The 14,084-nt window shown below is 41.2% G+C and overlaps 1 protein-coding gene across 2 annotated transcripts; it reads right to left on the minus strand.

Annotated features, from left to right (window-relative positions):
- Positions 1-241: 241 nt before the first annotated feature.
- On the minus strand, positions 242-13,136 carry RBM24 (RNA binding motif protein 24). Of its 2 annotated transcripts, none has more exons than XM_019743005.2 (4): positions 11,761-13,136; positions 10,509-10,632; positions 9,001-9,055; positions 242-2,395 (listed from the first exon to the last, which is right to left on the minus strand). In XM_019743005.2, exons 1-4 carry the CDS (start codon positions 11,926-11,928, stop codon positions 2,032-2,034), a joined length of 711 nt encoding a protein of 236 aa, XP_019598564.1. In that variant the 5' UTR covers positions 11,929-13,136; the 3' UTR covers positions 242-2,031. The 2 variants fall into 2 exon arrangements, with proteins under 2 accessions (XP_019598564.1, XP_019598565.1); XM_019743006.2 differs by having other exon boundaries at positions 11,784-12,166.
- Positions 13,137-14,084: the final 948 nt, after the last annotated feature.

The raw sequence follows: 14,084 nt of genomic DNA on the forward strand, positions 1-14,084 counted from the left end.
AACCAATTATCAGTAGCATGAACAGTCCTTCAGGGTTCATTGTTGGGGGAGGATCTATCTCATTTGCTCAATATAAAGTAGTTACTGAGGTAATGAAATTTATTTAAAAGGTATAAAAACAGGGTGTCTGAGAAGCCTTCTGTACAGCTGCAAATGTTACATGTAAATCATGGCCATTAATTCTAGTTAAAAGGCGAGATCATTCTACCTTTACGACAAAATTAGATCAATGCAACAGAAGTTTTTAAAAATTATATTTAATACAAGTGAATAGATTAGAAGATCTGAAATGTTATAAAGCAATATACATAATGAATAAATAATTTGCACAGGAGAGTCATGTCTACATTACATAACACTGTCTAGTATGGGAATACTTAAAGTAAATCCAGTGATAATGGAGAAAGTCCATAAAAATGCTAACCTGTCTTCCCTTGTATGAAATTGTTCAAGTATAAAAATCCAATACAGTGTAAAATAGTATTCAATTTAGTTTAAGAATAAAAATTGCAAGTATTGCAGTTTCAGAAGAAAAATGTAAAGCAGCATTTAAAAACTACACAAACTACGTAAGAATAGTGTTTAACTAATGAAGTACCAATAAATGAGATCTACACAAGCAAAAATCAGAGAAGGAAGCATGAAACTAGCAATATATCCTGTTTTTAAAAAAAACCTAAAAACTAAAATAAACTAAAATGTGTTAATGTAAGAGTACTCTCTTATACAGTGCACATATGAATTTAAATAAATCCAAGTCAACATCTTTAGTTGAACAAGTTAATATTTAATATGCTACATCTAGACCTACTAAATAATTTATGCCATGAGATGAATACATAATTTTACAGTGTCACATCTAAAGTTCCTTTCTTTAGAGTGCAGCATAGTAAAACTTAAAAATAAATATCTTAAATAGCATTACTATTAAGGCACAGTATAAACCACATTATCATTACCTCTGAAGAACTGTAATCTCAGTAACCTTGTTGTTTCGTGTACTGTATTCACTAATAAATAGTTTTAAATAGGACTCTGAAATAGATACTAAAAAGTGTAAAGTTATTTCAAAAGGGAAAAAAAATAAATGTCCTTAAGACAGTTCTTAAGGGTTTAGCGTCTGCAAACTTTGCCTGCCTTTAATCATAAGCCACGAGTCGACACAATAAATAGAAAGAGAAGGCTGTTGTAGTAAAAGCCTGATCCTATTTCAGAATCAGAATTGCTGACACCAGCAGATACAAGTTTCCCAAAATTGAAACAGGATGGGGAGAGGGATTAGAATGTGACAAGCTCATCAAACAAGCACAAGTGATGTGTTCTTTCCAGAACTGTGTTATTGATTGTCTGTACAGCTGTTGCACCCATTAATTCCACATCACTTGTTCCACAGTCCCACTCATCCACAGGATAGATGAGAAAATAGCTTTGGTGCCTGTCCACCATTTTACCCACTGCCACGCTCCTAGATTGATTGTTCGGTGCCCATTTTTTGAGAGAATAAGAACATGACCATCTTACTTGAAAAAGTTCCACAGGCCATAGCGATGGTTAAAAATGACAATCAGTGCTTTCACCATTTTGTTTTTTAAATCTGCTTTTAAATGTAATTCAAGCTACATATTGCTCACTCTGTATTCCCTGGTTCAACTAGATTCAAATAGCATTTTCTAACTTGTAAAAGGCAGTTTGCTTCCCTGATACTATAAAAAGAGCAAAAATAAAAATCCCATTATAAAAGTGAACTTTCACTGTTACTCCTGCCATCATTTTCTAGCGGCCTTTCATTTACACAGGCTCTTTGGGGTTAATTTCCAAAAATGCGCCCACTGCCCTCACTCTCACCTCTTTTTCATCTAGAACACTACTGGAGTATAAAAAAAATAATTCTGCTTCACAATAGCATAGTTTTTTTTTGTTTTGTTTTGTTTTTTTAAAGCTGCTAAGTCAATGTTAACTCTTATTAGCTACTAAAACTTGGGAAATTGGGAGGGAAAGAAAAAACAATTCAACTTTGATCAGGTGGCTGGTCTATTGCATTCGGTCTGTTTGCAGCTGCTGAGGCTGATACTGGCCAAACGCAGCCGCGGCAGCAGCAGCTGCAGCAGCCGCAGCAGCTGTCCCAGGTGCCGCTGCGGTGATTGGCTGCTGCACCGCGTAGCCGTAGCCCCCGGCGGTGACGTATCCTGCAGCAGCTGGAGAGGCTGCGTAGGGGTACTGGTCATAGGCGGCGGCGGCGGCGGCGGCGGCAGCTGCCGCTGAGTATTGTGCGTACGCAGCTCCAGTGTAATCAATGTAAGGTGTGGTGGAGGCAGCAGCTGCAGTCGGCTGGACGTGTGGAATGACCACTCCAGGCTGCACAAAAGCCTGCGGATAGACATAGTGGGCAGGTATCCTGTTGAGAAATGGAAAACAAAGTCAGGCAGTAGTTGCCTCCTACCTGTAGCACTGCTTGTTCAGAGATAAGACAAACTCAAATTTAGTGGTTATTATGAGCATAGGGTTGCCACAATATCTACTTTCCAGTGGTCCGTGAAAGTACTCTGGCAGTAGCCAAAATCAGGGAGTGCCCCCAAAGGAATTCAACAAAAAAATATGACGAATCCTTCCCTGCTAGAATTTTTAAATGATCATTTAGAACCAATAAATACCATTAAGCAAAAGTCTGGAAACTAAATTACGGTTCGTGGTGGCCACGCACACGAGGTACTTAATAAATGCTTAATTGATTAAGACTTCAGAAACTTTTGTAATGAGTTCGTAAAACAAAACTGTTTAGCAAGTAGAAAAATTCTTAGCCATGAATACAGGACTCAGGAGGTAATCGTGAGCATTCCATTCCGTGGGGCTGATGGCTGGTTTGTCAAAACTAAAATAAATTTCAACAAAATCTGTATGTTTATTATCATGGCAACCCTACTTGAAATTGCTATGCAGACTCAGCACACATTAATCTCTCTGCAACCTCAGTCACCCTTATTAAAAATAATAATAAAAAAAGAAGCAGGCGACAAAATAAAAGAGTTTAAAAGTTCACAAGTGTGGTAAACACAGCAGAATCACACTTCTCAAACGAACTGTAGTGCAGCTCACTCTATCACAAGAGGCTGTTGTGGGAAGCTACAGAAATGCTATTAACATTCATGGCAGTGACTCCCAAAGAGATGTGCAGCACACTTTTTGTCTTTCTTTCTTTCTTTTTCTCCATAAAATTCATAAGGACACAAGGGTCAATCAAACCTGTTTGACTATCAGGCAACTGAAGGTCAGCCAGCTTGTTTATCTCTATGCAAGACAGACAGAAGGGGTTTTGGGGAAATGATGAGGTTGAGGGAAAAGTTAGGGACAGGGAAATACAACTAAATATTTCTAAAATTAATAAAACTTAGAAGGTTTACATAGTAATGAGCAAGGAAACATTTTTTTTTTGCACATCTACTAACTCTTGTTTTAAGCTCCAAATCAACAGAAATAGATTTATTAGCATATCTGTTTTAAATCTGTGCTATGAGTAGATATTTTATCCAAATTCATTCTATTATTATGTATTATCCTGCAAAAGTTCAAGAAAGTGACACACAATCAAGTACCTTTTAAAATTATACATTCAGAGATCACATACAAGACATACTTCAATGACTTAAACATTAATTTTGTTAAAAGGTAAATCACAAGAGGTATTTTTAAAACCCCATGCATCTTAGCTCTCACTCTTGTGATTCATTACTGCCCATTTAAAACACTACCATGAATATCTGATTTAGTTACTCTTTCTTTAAAATAATCTCCAACAAAACCCTCTATATTTCCAAAAATATGACACTATAATGCCATCTGGTTGTTGGCAAAGCCAACTCATAAGAAGTACAAATAACAATCATATTTTAAAGAACTCAAAACAGAACACTTCACATTTAGTTACTCAAAAAACATAGATTTTGCTTTGCCTTTTCAGAGTTTTACTGAAAACACTCATTAACGAACATTCATGGAAAAGATGGATTTATCACAGAGGGCAGTGAACTTTGACCCCAATGATAAAAATACACACCATTTTACTAGACTTGTAGATCTTTCCCAGTGCCAGGAGAAACCACGTCATCAAGGGTTTCTCAGGACACTCAGCGATGTTCTTAATTGCTTGTCAGAAACCAGACGCACGGTCATGCACACACTCAAAACTTTTCTGCAGGTCAGGTGACTGGTTCACTCACAGCGACAGGTGTGGCTTTATGAAACACTGTCCCTGGAGGCCGCTGTGTCCACAATGTGTGGACATGGTTAAGAGAGCCGACACTCACGCCAGTTTACATGTGGTGATGGACAGCAGAGGCTGCAGCCGGGCTATTTTTGATCCTGTCATGCGACAAGGGTTTCCAGCGGGTAAAATGTCTTTATAAGGCCAAAGTAAAACATCTATCAGCTGCAAAGGCCAGCCAGTATGAATCTCACTGATATGGAAACATTAACCCCTGTACTCCCAACGTTTTAAAGACAACATGATGGTTGCTAGGTTTGTATCTTTGAATAAAGGTGTTAACTGAGAAAGTAAGTTTAGCCTACAAAAGGGCAGGATAAAATTGTGTGTATGTGTATAAAGAATGCATCAAAAGATAGGCAGGGTTGCTTACAGGACTCTTGTCTCTGCATTTATTTTACATTTGATACATTTATTTAGTTTTCATTTGATAGTGCCGACCTATGAGAGTATAAAGCTCCTTGGAACATCAGAATCTTACATGAAGTCTGGTAAGAGTTAGGAAGACATCTGGAAGACAAATGAAACCCTGGAGTCCTTTAAGGCTTAGAGAAAGGAGATCCCAGACGATCATGGAGAGCCTAAAATATCTCAGTTCAGGAAGGAGGGCAGAATTGGACTAAAGTGTAAGGTGGCACTTCTCAAACAATTCCTGTTAGGAGTTCTTTTAATAGCCTAAGGAACCCATTAAGGCAATTTGGAAATCTCTTTCCTACTAGGTATCTATCAACATCCTTTCCCTCAATTAATCATGGAATGTACACATCTAACAATTACAAAAACCCAAGAAAAAAGATACTTCGGATAATTTTCAAAAAAAATTTACTATGTTTTCCTTTTCTTCCTATCTCTGAAGGTCCCTCTGTCATCTATCTGTGACTTTTGACATCCTAACTGGTTTTCTCTTCCAATGTATCACAAAGCTGCAGACAACGTCTTCATCTCATTTACTTGCTCAAAGTCATCTATGGCCCTAATAGCATGCTAAACTAAGTACAAATTTCTTAAATTTTGGTATGCTAGGACTTTTATGCTTCTGGCTCCGAAATACTTCTTCCAGTAATACTTTCCACCTTTCCTTGAACCCAGGCCATCTGGGCTTTTCACTGTTTCTGGGACATACCACACATTCCTAGGTCCTCACCTTTGCTCCTGCCACCCCTTTGCCAGCAATGCCAACCCTCACTCCATCTCTCTCTGTTGAAATCCAAATCCAATCCACCCTAGCTCTCACACTCTCAATATGTAGAGCCTGCAGGAATGTGCTTCACCTTTTAGTCTCACAAATTTCTCATATGTCAAATGAACCTAATATTTCCAACCCTGAATTGCTGTGCATTAAATAAAATTATGTGAAGCGCCTACAATGCCAAATATAGTAAGTACTCAATACAAGAGTTCCTTATCCTCCACCATTCTTTAACATCTAGGTCAGTTTCTACCTCCTTCTTGAAGACTTCCTGGATCCCACCAACCTGATGTCTCTCTCCTCTATCTGAAGATGAACAACCAGCCCTTCCAGGTGCTTATCTGCTTTCTTGTTAGATTACAAGAGAGAATGGGGTTGTGTCTTATTGGCTACAGCTTGACAGAGAAGAAAGAACATGTCTTTTGAGGTCAGGCAAACCATGATTATGAACCTAGAACCAAACCCTATTGCTTACTAGCCCTGTAGGATGTTAATTCACTTCTCTGCATCTCAGTTTTATCACCCGTGGATAGGTCTTTAACAGTGCCTTCATCAAATAATTACTGTGAGAATTAAATTATATCATTTATTTAACTCCCTTATCAGTACGAAGATGTAACAGATGTTCAGTTTGTTATTTACTGTCTCTCCTTCCCCTTTTTAGTGGACAGTATAATACCTTGTACAGTGTTAACACAACTAGCGTAAAACTTAGCACTTAAACGTGTACTATGTAAATGTTTACGTGTATTTCAACCCGATCTAAACTAGCCTAGACTTTTCTACTCACATATCCACAGTCTCTCTTCTCCAAGGTTTCAATAAAAAATTGCTTCTTTCAAACAAAAAAATGTATAAGATATTGTTCAGCAAATCCACAAGATTCTATACATCTTCCCATGTGTTATATCAGAAATTCCTTCAGGCCAAGATTTTCTCTTTAAAGGCCCAGAGTAATTTGGGGCCATATTTAAAAAAAAAAAAAAAAAAGTTCAGTTACTAGAATTTCAACCAAGTCAAGTAAAATAAAAAATTCTTAAGCTTCTTTCCAGGCCTAAAATAAGAACATGTGGCATTCAAATAGAATTTAGGATGACCAGGTGTGATTTGTTAGGTACAGACTCTGGGAATTAGAGCAGTGTTGAGAACCCCTTAAAAAAGAAAGAGAAGGCTTGCTTGATTCATCTGGAAAGCTATCAAGTTTTAATAAGAATCTCAAGTTCAAACAATTTATGCAAAAGTAATAATCACTATCCTTTATAAAGACAGCTAATATTAAAAGGGGTGAAAAACGAAAGGTTACTATCAAAACACGCTTGATTTAAATTTTTCATATGACACAGTTTACTCTGGTTGTTCTTATTTTCCTCATGCTACTTTCTTTCTCAAGGATCTAAAAGGACTATGACAACTAGTCCAGATTTCTATGTCTAGCTCTCAAGATCCTCCATAAACATTCTTTATTTACTGAGTCTTTTCTCCTCTGTGTCTTTGCTTATGCTCACCTCATCCTGTGCCCTTCAGACATGTCCATTGCTCCTTTTACCTGTCCAGGATACAGTTCAAATCTAGTTCAAATCCCCACAAAGCCTAGTTCATCTCCTCCAACTTGCCTACTTTCTTGTTATTCTGAATTCTTGTTGTATTGAAAACAATACCAAGTAATTTGGCAATAAAGTTCCTGATTGGTTTACGTTAGTTTTGCTTCTCAGACTAAAGTGCAATGTCTTCTGTGTCACAGAGAAAAATAAACAATCCTAATATCTGTTGATCAATTTAGTTGTTTATCTGTTTCAAGAATATTAGTGTGAAATCATGACTAAGTTCACCATCACTTCTTAAGATGTATGTTGTCCTCCCCAGTCCCTCCTTAAACATAGTGTAGACCAATGAGAGGGGGACTCCCAGGAGTAATTGGACTCATCAACCCACTAATTGCTGTCAGTATCCAGGATGATTTGGACGAAGCATTAATAAATAGCTATGGATATATGAAGGTCTTTTAATCATATTAGACAGAAGACTCTTTTATGGTTTAAAAAAAGTAACAGTTGGCAGTAAGAGTGAGGTATCGATATGTTAAAGGGAGCTTTATAAGAAGGTATTCATGGACGATATAACTTGACTCTTCACAAGTCAAAATATTATTATTTTTGGGGGGGTCTATTCTTAGAGATACATAAGGTAGATAGCTAACTATATAGATAGAATCTAATCTTCCAGCTTACACATGTAGATGTTTAAGTGCTAAGCTAAGGAAGAAATTATCACTGAGGATAAAAAACGTTTCTTGAACAGTTAGAATATTTGAAAAGGAAGTTTAAATCTCTGGCATTAGAGTTATAGCAATGTTGATCACGTAGAATACAGCCAAAACAGACTCTTAAGCGCTCAGAATAAATTTAGGTGGTAGGGGATCTCCCACCCATATCATGTCTGAATGGAAAGAAAATAAGGGAGCTCAAATAAGGAAAGCTGGTAATCACAGAATCCAGAGACAACACAAATATGAGCAGGCTGTTCACCTGAGTTAGGTCTAAAAGGTGAAAGTTAGTGCTACTCTACTCAAAAAATTGGCTAGTGTTAATGAAATCTGATGAGAGTTGTTGAACCTTTAAATTAGAAGGCCTAAAAGTGGATACACATTGCAAAAGAAAGAACCCCATTCCCAGAAAATTCCCCAGTAAAACAGAAACTTAGGACATGCAAGCAATGTATCTGTAGTCTTACAGAGGGAAATCACACAATTTAGCACTCACTACAAAAGTATGGTTAAATAGAAGTCACAGGCTACAGCTTAAAAGCAAGGGGGGAAAGAAAGAAAAAAAAAAAAAGAGGCCCTTTGCTTCCCATGGCAAAGTCAAAAGTCAACACTCCTCAACACCACCAAAACCAAAACACAAAGAGCCCCTTCCCCCGAGGAAAAGAAAACACTTTCACTACAGCTCTTTTCAATTAAGTAAAAAGCACACAGTTTAGCTATCAACACCACTTCATTACTGTAATAAATAAAATAAAGCACACGGAGGTCTATTGACTATTGTGAAAAATAAAACAACACCAACATCCATGCATCGTTAATCACCATCTGAGCTTGTGTGTCTGAGTCTACTGGTTACAGAGTTTAATTCCAAACAGAACTATTCCACCTCTTATCATCGTATCCTTCTGATCAGTTAGCTTAACTGTATAGGAGCCCTGTCAGGTTAGAAAGAGATAAATAAAATTGAGTCAAGTTGAACAGTAGTAATGGTGTTGGGACACAATTGTCTTGTACACAAGTCATACCTGGTATTTTGTTTTGTTTTGTTTTGTTTTGTTTTGTTAATCATAAGCTCAAAATTTGTCTGGTTTGGAGGCTGCATACTTGGTCAGATAACTTGACTCATCTAAAAATATTTATATTATCAGCATTAAAAATACACAATCATATATAAATAGGTATAATCAGGAACATTCTGTGACATGATGGTCTTGTCTGTACATAACAAAGAAGCAGGTTAACAAATGATAGCCATATTGAAACTTAGGAGGGCCTGATTAATTGACTTACCCAAAAGGTCTTTGTATAAGGGCTGGATGAAGTTGTTGAACACCAAAGGCAAAACCTAACAACAAAACATACCACATTCTCTATTTGTGCATGGTTAGGCATTTATAACTCCTACGATAAAGTGTAATCACAACTATCACTTAGAAAAAAATAACTATTCTTTTGATACTTTAGGGAAAATATATATTTTTTAAAAAGTCACTTTTATTAATGTTATTGTTGATCCAAATAAAAATTTTAATAGGCTACACATGGAAACTAACAATTATCAAAGTTTAGTTGACAGACATACAATAAGACCTTAGAAAATTAGACCAGGAAAAGAAAAATTCTCATGGAATGAAACCAAGAACAATAGGACTTGATAATGAAGTTACATGTCACAAATATTCCTACAATTCTGAATCATGAGCTATAAAAATCATGAGCTTTGTAATTTGGAACATTCTGGAATGCTTTGGACAATGCTTTGGAACATTATGGATTTTACAGATTGCAGTATGAAAATTCACATAAACAATTTCTCCCTTCCTTTTTTTCTGGATAGTATACACACAATGTATTAGACAAATACATGTTTTTTAATGTTAATGGATATTTGCACATGCACTCACTTTCTTGACAACCTAGTTTCCTAGTAAATCTGTTTGGATGGAAGTGTCAATCTCTTCCCAAAATTTCAGATGGAAAGATTTAAGAGTGAAGAGTACATGATTTAATCCAAGTTGCTGACCCAAGATAAGATAACGCTTGTTCAATAGCCAACTCTCAATTATTTGTACTAATGCAAAGGGCAGTGTTTTAAGTAATACAAAAGGTCATATTTTCACATAGACAAAATTGTGCTCCCTTTGATGATTAATAGCTTACTGACTTTGGAGTAAACCATTTCTCATCTCTAAGCACGTTTCTTCACCTGTAACGTGAGGGTCCTGGAGTATGTGAAATGGCTCTGTTTTCTTTAATTACTAATATTCTGTGATTTTATGTTAAACATTTATCATCCAGACACCCCAACACTAACCCTTAGGCTTCTCTTGGATCACTGTTCAAGTCTGAGTGCCTGCTCTGAGCACAGCGCAACAGGTGACAAAAAGAGAGACAACACTAAATTAGGAAGTATAACCAGTTGGAGTCGACAAATTTGGCCCATATAATCCACATGTGAGTTATCTCCAAATGGCTAAAAATTGGAAAATGGAGAGTGAATTATGACTGTATGTCATAGGAAACAGGTGAGTCAAGCCTAAGTCGGGGTGTGTACAAACTATCCAGATCCCCAAGAACTATTTTTGCACACAGGTTTATTTCAAGACCTGAAAGGAGTGTTTACAGTTCTCATTTATTTATCTTCAATGCCTTGGTAGAATAACCAGTCATGGTTCAACTTTACTAAATGCATCTACGCGTTGTCCTGGACCAATGTCTTCTGAATCAGGGATTCACTCTATTCAGAAGTGGGGCTCTCTAGTGGAAAGGGGAGGTAGGGAGAGACCCCTGCTTCTCACCTGGTTGCATGATCCTTGGTTTTGCTCCCAAGTATGCCAGATTCACGTTGGCCTTCCTGCCATCAATGATGGGGTTGGGGTCCTTGCAGGCCCTTTCCGCAGCAGCTCGGTCGGCCATGGTGACCTTAGCAACATACACACACAGACATACATACAAAGCTCTAAATCACCCCTTGAAAGAAACCAGAATAGCACTGGAAAAGTCATTTATGATAAAACTAAGGGGGAGGGGAGAGTTCTTAAACTTTTTTCCTTTTTGTTCTTTCTTCTACCCCCCACCCTTTCCTGGAACTTATTCTTTGATTCCCCCATCCAAAAAGAAAAGCAAAAAGCAGTAAGGAAGAAACACACACACACACCCTACACACACACACACACACACACACACACACACACACACTCTCCCAAGTCTTAAGGGTGCTAGTAGGGCCTAGCAAAAATCTGGAAGCCTGAATTCTGTCTTAGAACTCCTCCTGCAAACGCCCCCCAGATCTGTACCCTGCCTGAGAGGCACTGTTTGCTTCAAAGTCCAGCCTCCCATCCGTCGATGCTCCCAAACACCCTCTAACACTCCCCAATGACAATAGCTATTGTCCTACTCTGAGGCTCCCTGCTCTCGGGCAGCTGAACTTGCACGCTAAATCTCCAGGAAGCTTAGCATGCTTTCTTTCGGTTCGGCAAAGGGCCACAGGATCATCATTTTAAAAAACCCACCTTTGCAATTTAGAAAAAGGGAGAGGGGGAGGCTGGCATAAGAAGAGTCCCAGACCTCCTGGGGTTTCCCCTCCCACCCCAGCCTAAACGCCAGAAGACACACGCATTTTTACAAAGCAACAGCGCGTTTAATGACCGGCCTTCAACCGGGAATGCAATACTGTGGGATTGCGGCCCCTCGGTCCCAACCCTCCGAACCCCTAAATCCAGCAGTCGTTACAGTTCTCTCCTTCCACTTCTGCTCCTCCTGTCCCCCGACTCCGCACAGCGCTAGGTGTAGTCTGCACCCCCGGATGCAGGAGCCGGCCCTTCCTTCCAAGCTCCGCTGCGCGCAAACTTTCAGTTCAGCCCGGAGCGAAGGGGCAGCGCAGCTCACGCCCGCGGGGTTCCTCGCACGGTCACGCCTAGCCCCAAACTCCGACCCTCAGGGCTAAGCGCCACTGTCCATCCCACCCCCGCAGTCCTGTTTCCCTGCGGGTTCTTGGTCGCCCCCCATCCCGCTCCCCCCTCCAGCCCACCCCGCATCCGCGCAACTTACAAATCCATAGCCCCGGGACTTGCCAGTCTGCCGGTCGGTGATGACCACCGCCTCCTCGATCTCGCCGAAAACCTCGAAGTACTTGCGCAGGCTGGCGTCGGTGGTGTGGTAGGGCAGCCCCCCGACAAAGATCTTGGTGTACGTCGTGTCCTTCTGAGTCGTGTGCATCTTCGCGCCCGCCCCGCGGCTTGGGCTCCGGCTGCGGCTGCGGCTGCGCCTCCTCCTCCGGCTCCGCGTCTCCTGCACCCTTTCGCGGCCGCCCGGGGCGGAGGGCGAGTCCGGGGGCGAGGGCGGCGGCGCGGCGGGGGCGGTTGGCCGGGGGCGGCCGAAGACGCCGGGTGCTTGGCTGCCGAAGTCGCCCGAAGCCACGGAGACTTGACTTGCCTCTCTCCTCCCTTCCCCCCTGCCGGTCACGGTACAAATTCTCTGGATCGTCTGGGTTAAGATCCGATTCTATAGAATGTGCAAAAGCGGTTTCCACTCACCAGACGGGGAGGCCAAAAATGAAAAGAGAGGGTGGTCCTCAAGCGAAGAATGGGGTGCGTTTAGAGGTAGATTATTCTTTCGTAGAAATTAGGTAGGTGTCTCGAGTGGGGCGTGGGTAGGGTCGGCCGGGAGCGCAGCCCGGCGCGGAGGTGGGTGGGCGGGCGGGGGGCGCGGCGGCGGGGCCGGGGGTGTGGGACCCCGCGCTGCTTCGGCTCCCGTTCTGTCCCTCCCGCCGCGGAAACTGGAAGACAAGTGGCGTGGATGGCTCTCCCTCTCTCTGTTCCCTTCCCCCGCGGGCCGGGGGTCGGCGCCCGGCTGGGGAGGGGGCGGGCCGGACGCCTGCGATTGGCCACGGCCGCACCTGGGGCGCCCAGCGCCACCGCCCCCCAGCTGTTGAGAACAGCTGCTTCTATCCCCGCGCGGCGCGGAGCTGGGCCGCTAGGCTTGGGCTCTGGAGCCCGTGCTGGGGTAGGGCTGGGGACGGCTGAAGGCCTTGCTCTCAGTGTCGCCTGCTCTAACCCTTCAAAATCCTAGGGGCTCCGCGCGGCCCCAGGCGGGACTGCGCCCGAGGAAGAAGCTGCGTTGCTTTCCAAATCGAAAACGCGAGTCCTTTGCGCTCCGACACGGTGACAGGGCCAGCAACCTGGACAGAGGAGCTGGGGGCCCCGAGGCCTGGGGCGGTTCTCTGAGAGGCCAGTCCCTTCCCAAACGCGGTGGGCCACGGAAGCTCGGGCAACAAGAACTGAGTAGAGTTATCTGGGGTCTAGAGAGCTTGAAGGAAGGACCCCCAACCTGCCTTGACCCGAAGAGCCAGTGGTGGGGACAACCGGCGAGGCAGAGCCAGAAGGAAAAAAAAAAAAAAAAAGGTCTAGGCTTGGGTGTGCTGGGGAGAACCATTAGCTTTAATTGCTCAAGGCCCAGCCAAGCTAAGTAACCGTAGACAGCTAAGTTTATCAGGCACCGCCTTCTATTTCAGAGGACCATAAATTAGTACTTTAGCCCCCACAGTCAACAAATTTGTGTTTCCTCCCTAATTATGAGGGAAGGTTGTTACAGATTTCTCACCATAAATTTTCTCTCTCTTTTTTTCCTAAACAGAGAGTTAATCTATTTCCTTGTATTTCAATTGCAAATTCGTATGTAGTGACTTGACCTCGACTGTTTTATCAGGATGTAATTGTAAAAGGTTATATAATCACTGGTTTCTACCAGCAGAGCTTTAAAGCATTTGTAGACAATACACACTTTAGTGCAACCCATATATATTTATTTTTATATCAGCGTTTTGCAACTTCTTTTTATCAAGAGTACAGACATTCAATTAGGCAGTAAAATAATTGCCATATTTGAGGTTTGGATGACATATTTAATGTGAGCAGAACGTTTTACCCACCACTGATAGTGTTTGCTTTTGTCATTTCCACCAGTAGTGCCCACTGTTGTCTGCCCCCCCACACACACCATTTTTTCCCTTTAAAGTACTTAAGTATGTTAACCTACTATTAACAAGGCATATACTTTGTTTCCCTTTCCATGGCACTTTTGCAGCTCAAGAGGGTGAGATATATTGCATTTGCAAAGGCTAATGGGAATGCAAATATTCTTGTGTAAAATGTTAAATTCTGCTTTTTATTTTGCTGACTTCTGCATGAGGTTGGCCTTTGGAGGTCAGGAGTTTCTGTAAGTTTGAATTGCCAGTGGGAGATAGTGAGAAATAAGAAATCTAAAGTTTTTTGGAAAATGTTTTAAAAATCCTATTGAAGAAAAAATAAAGCATTTTGCATGCACACAAGCGCCAGCAAGTGAAATTGTGAACACCCTCTCTTCATTGCTTAAGT

The sequence above is a fragment of the Rhinolophus sinicus genome, linkage group LG06, assembly GCF_036562045.2.
Source record: "Rhinolophus sinicus isolate RSC01 linkage group LG06, ASM3656204v1, whole genome shotgun sequence".
Lineage (NCBI taxonomy): Eukaryota > Metazoa > Chordata > Mammalia > Chiroptera > Rhinolophidae > Rhinolophus > Rhinolophus sinicus.

Coding starts and splice junctions, on each gene's coding strand:
- RBM24 (XM_019743005.2), bottom strand. CDS start 11,928: ATGCACACGACTCAGAAGGACACGACGTACACCAAGATCTTTGTCGGG. Junction 9,056..10,508: donor ACCAAGGATCATGCAACCAG/GTGAGAAGCAGG, acceptor TTTTGTTGTTAG/GTTTTGCCTTTGGTGTTCAA. Junction 2,396..9,000: donor CTTATACAAAGACCTTTTGG/GTAAGTCAATTA, acceptor ATTTCTCAACAG/GATACCTGCCCACTATGTCT.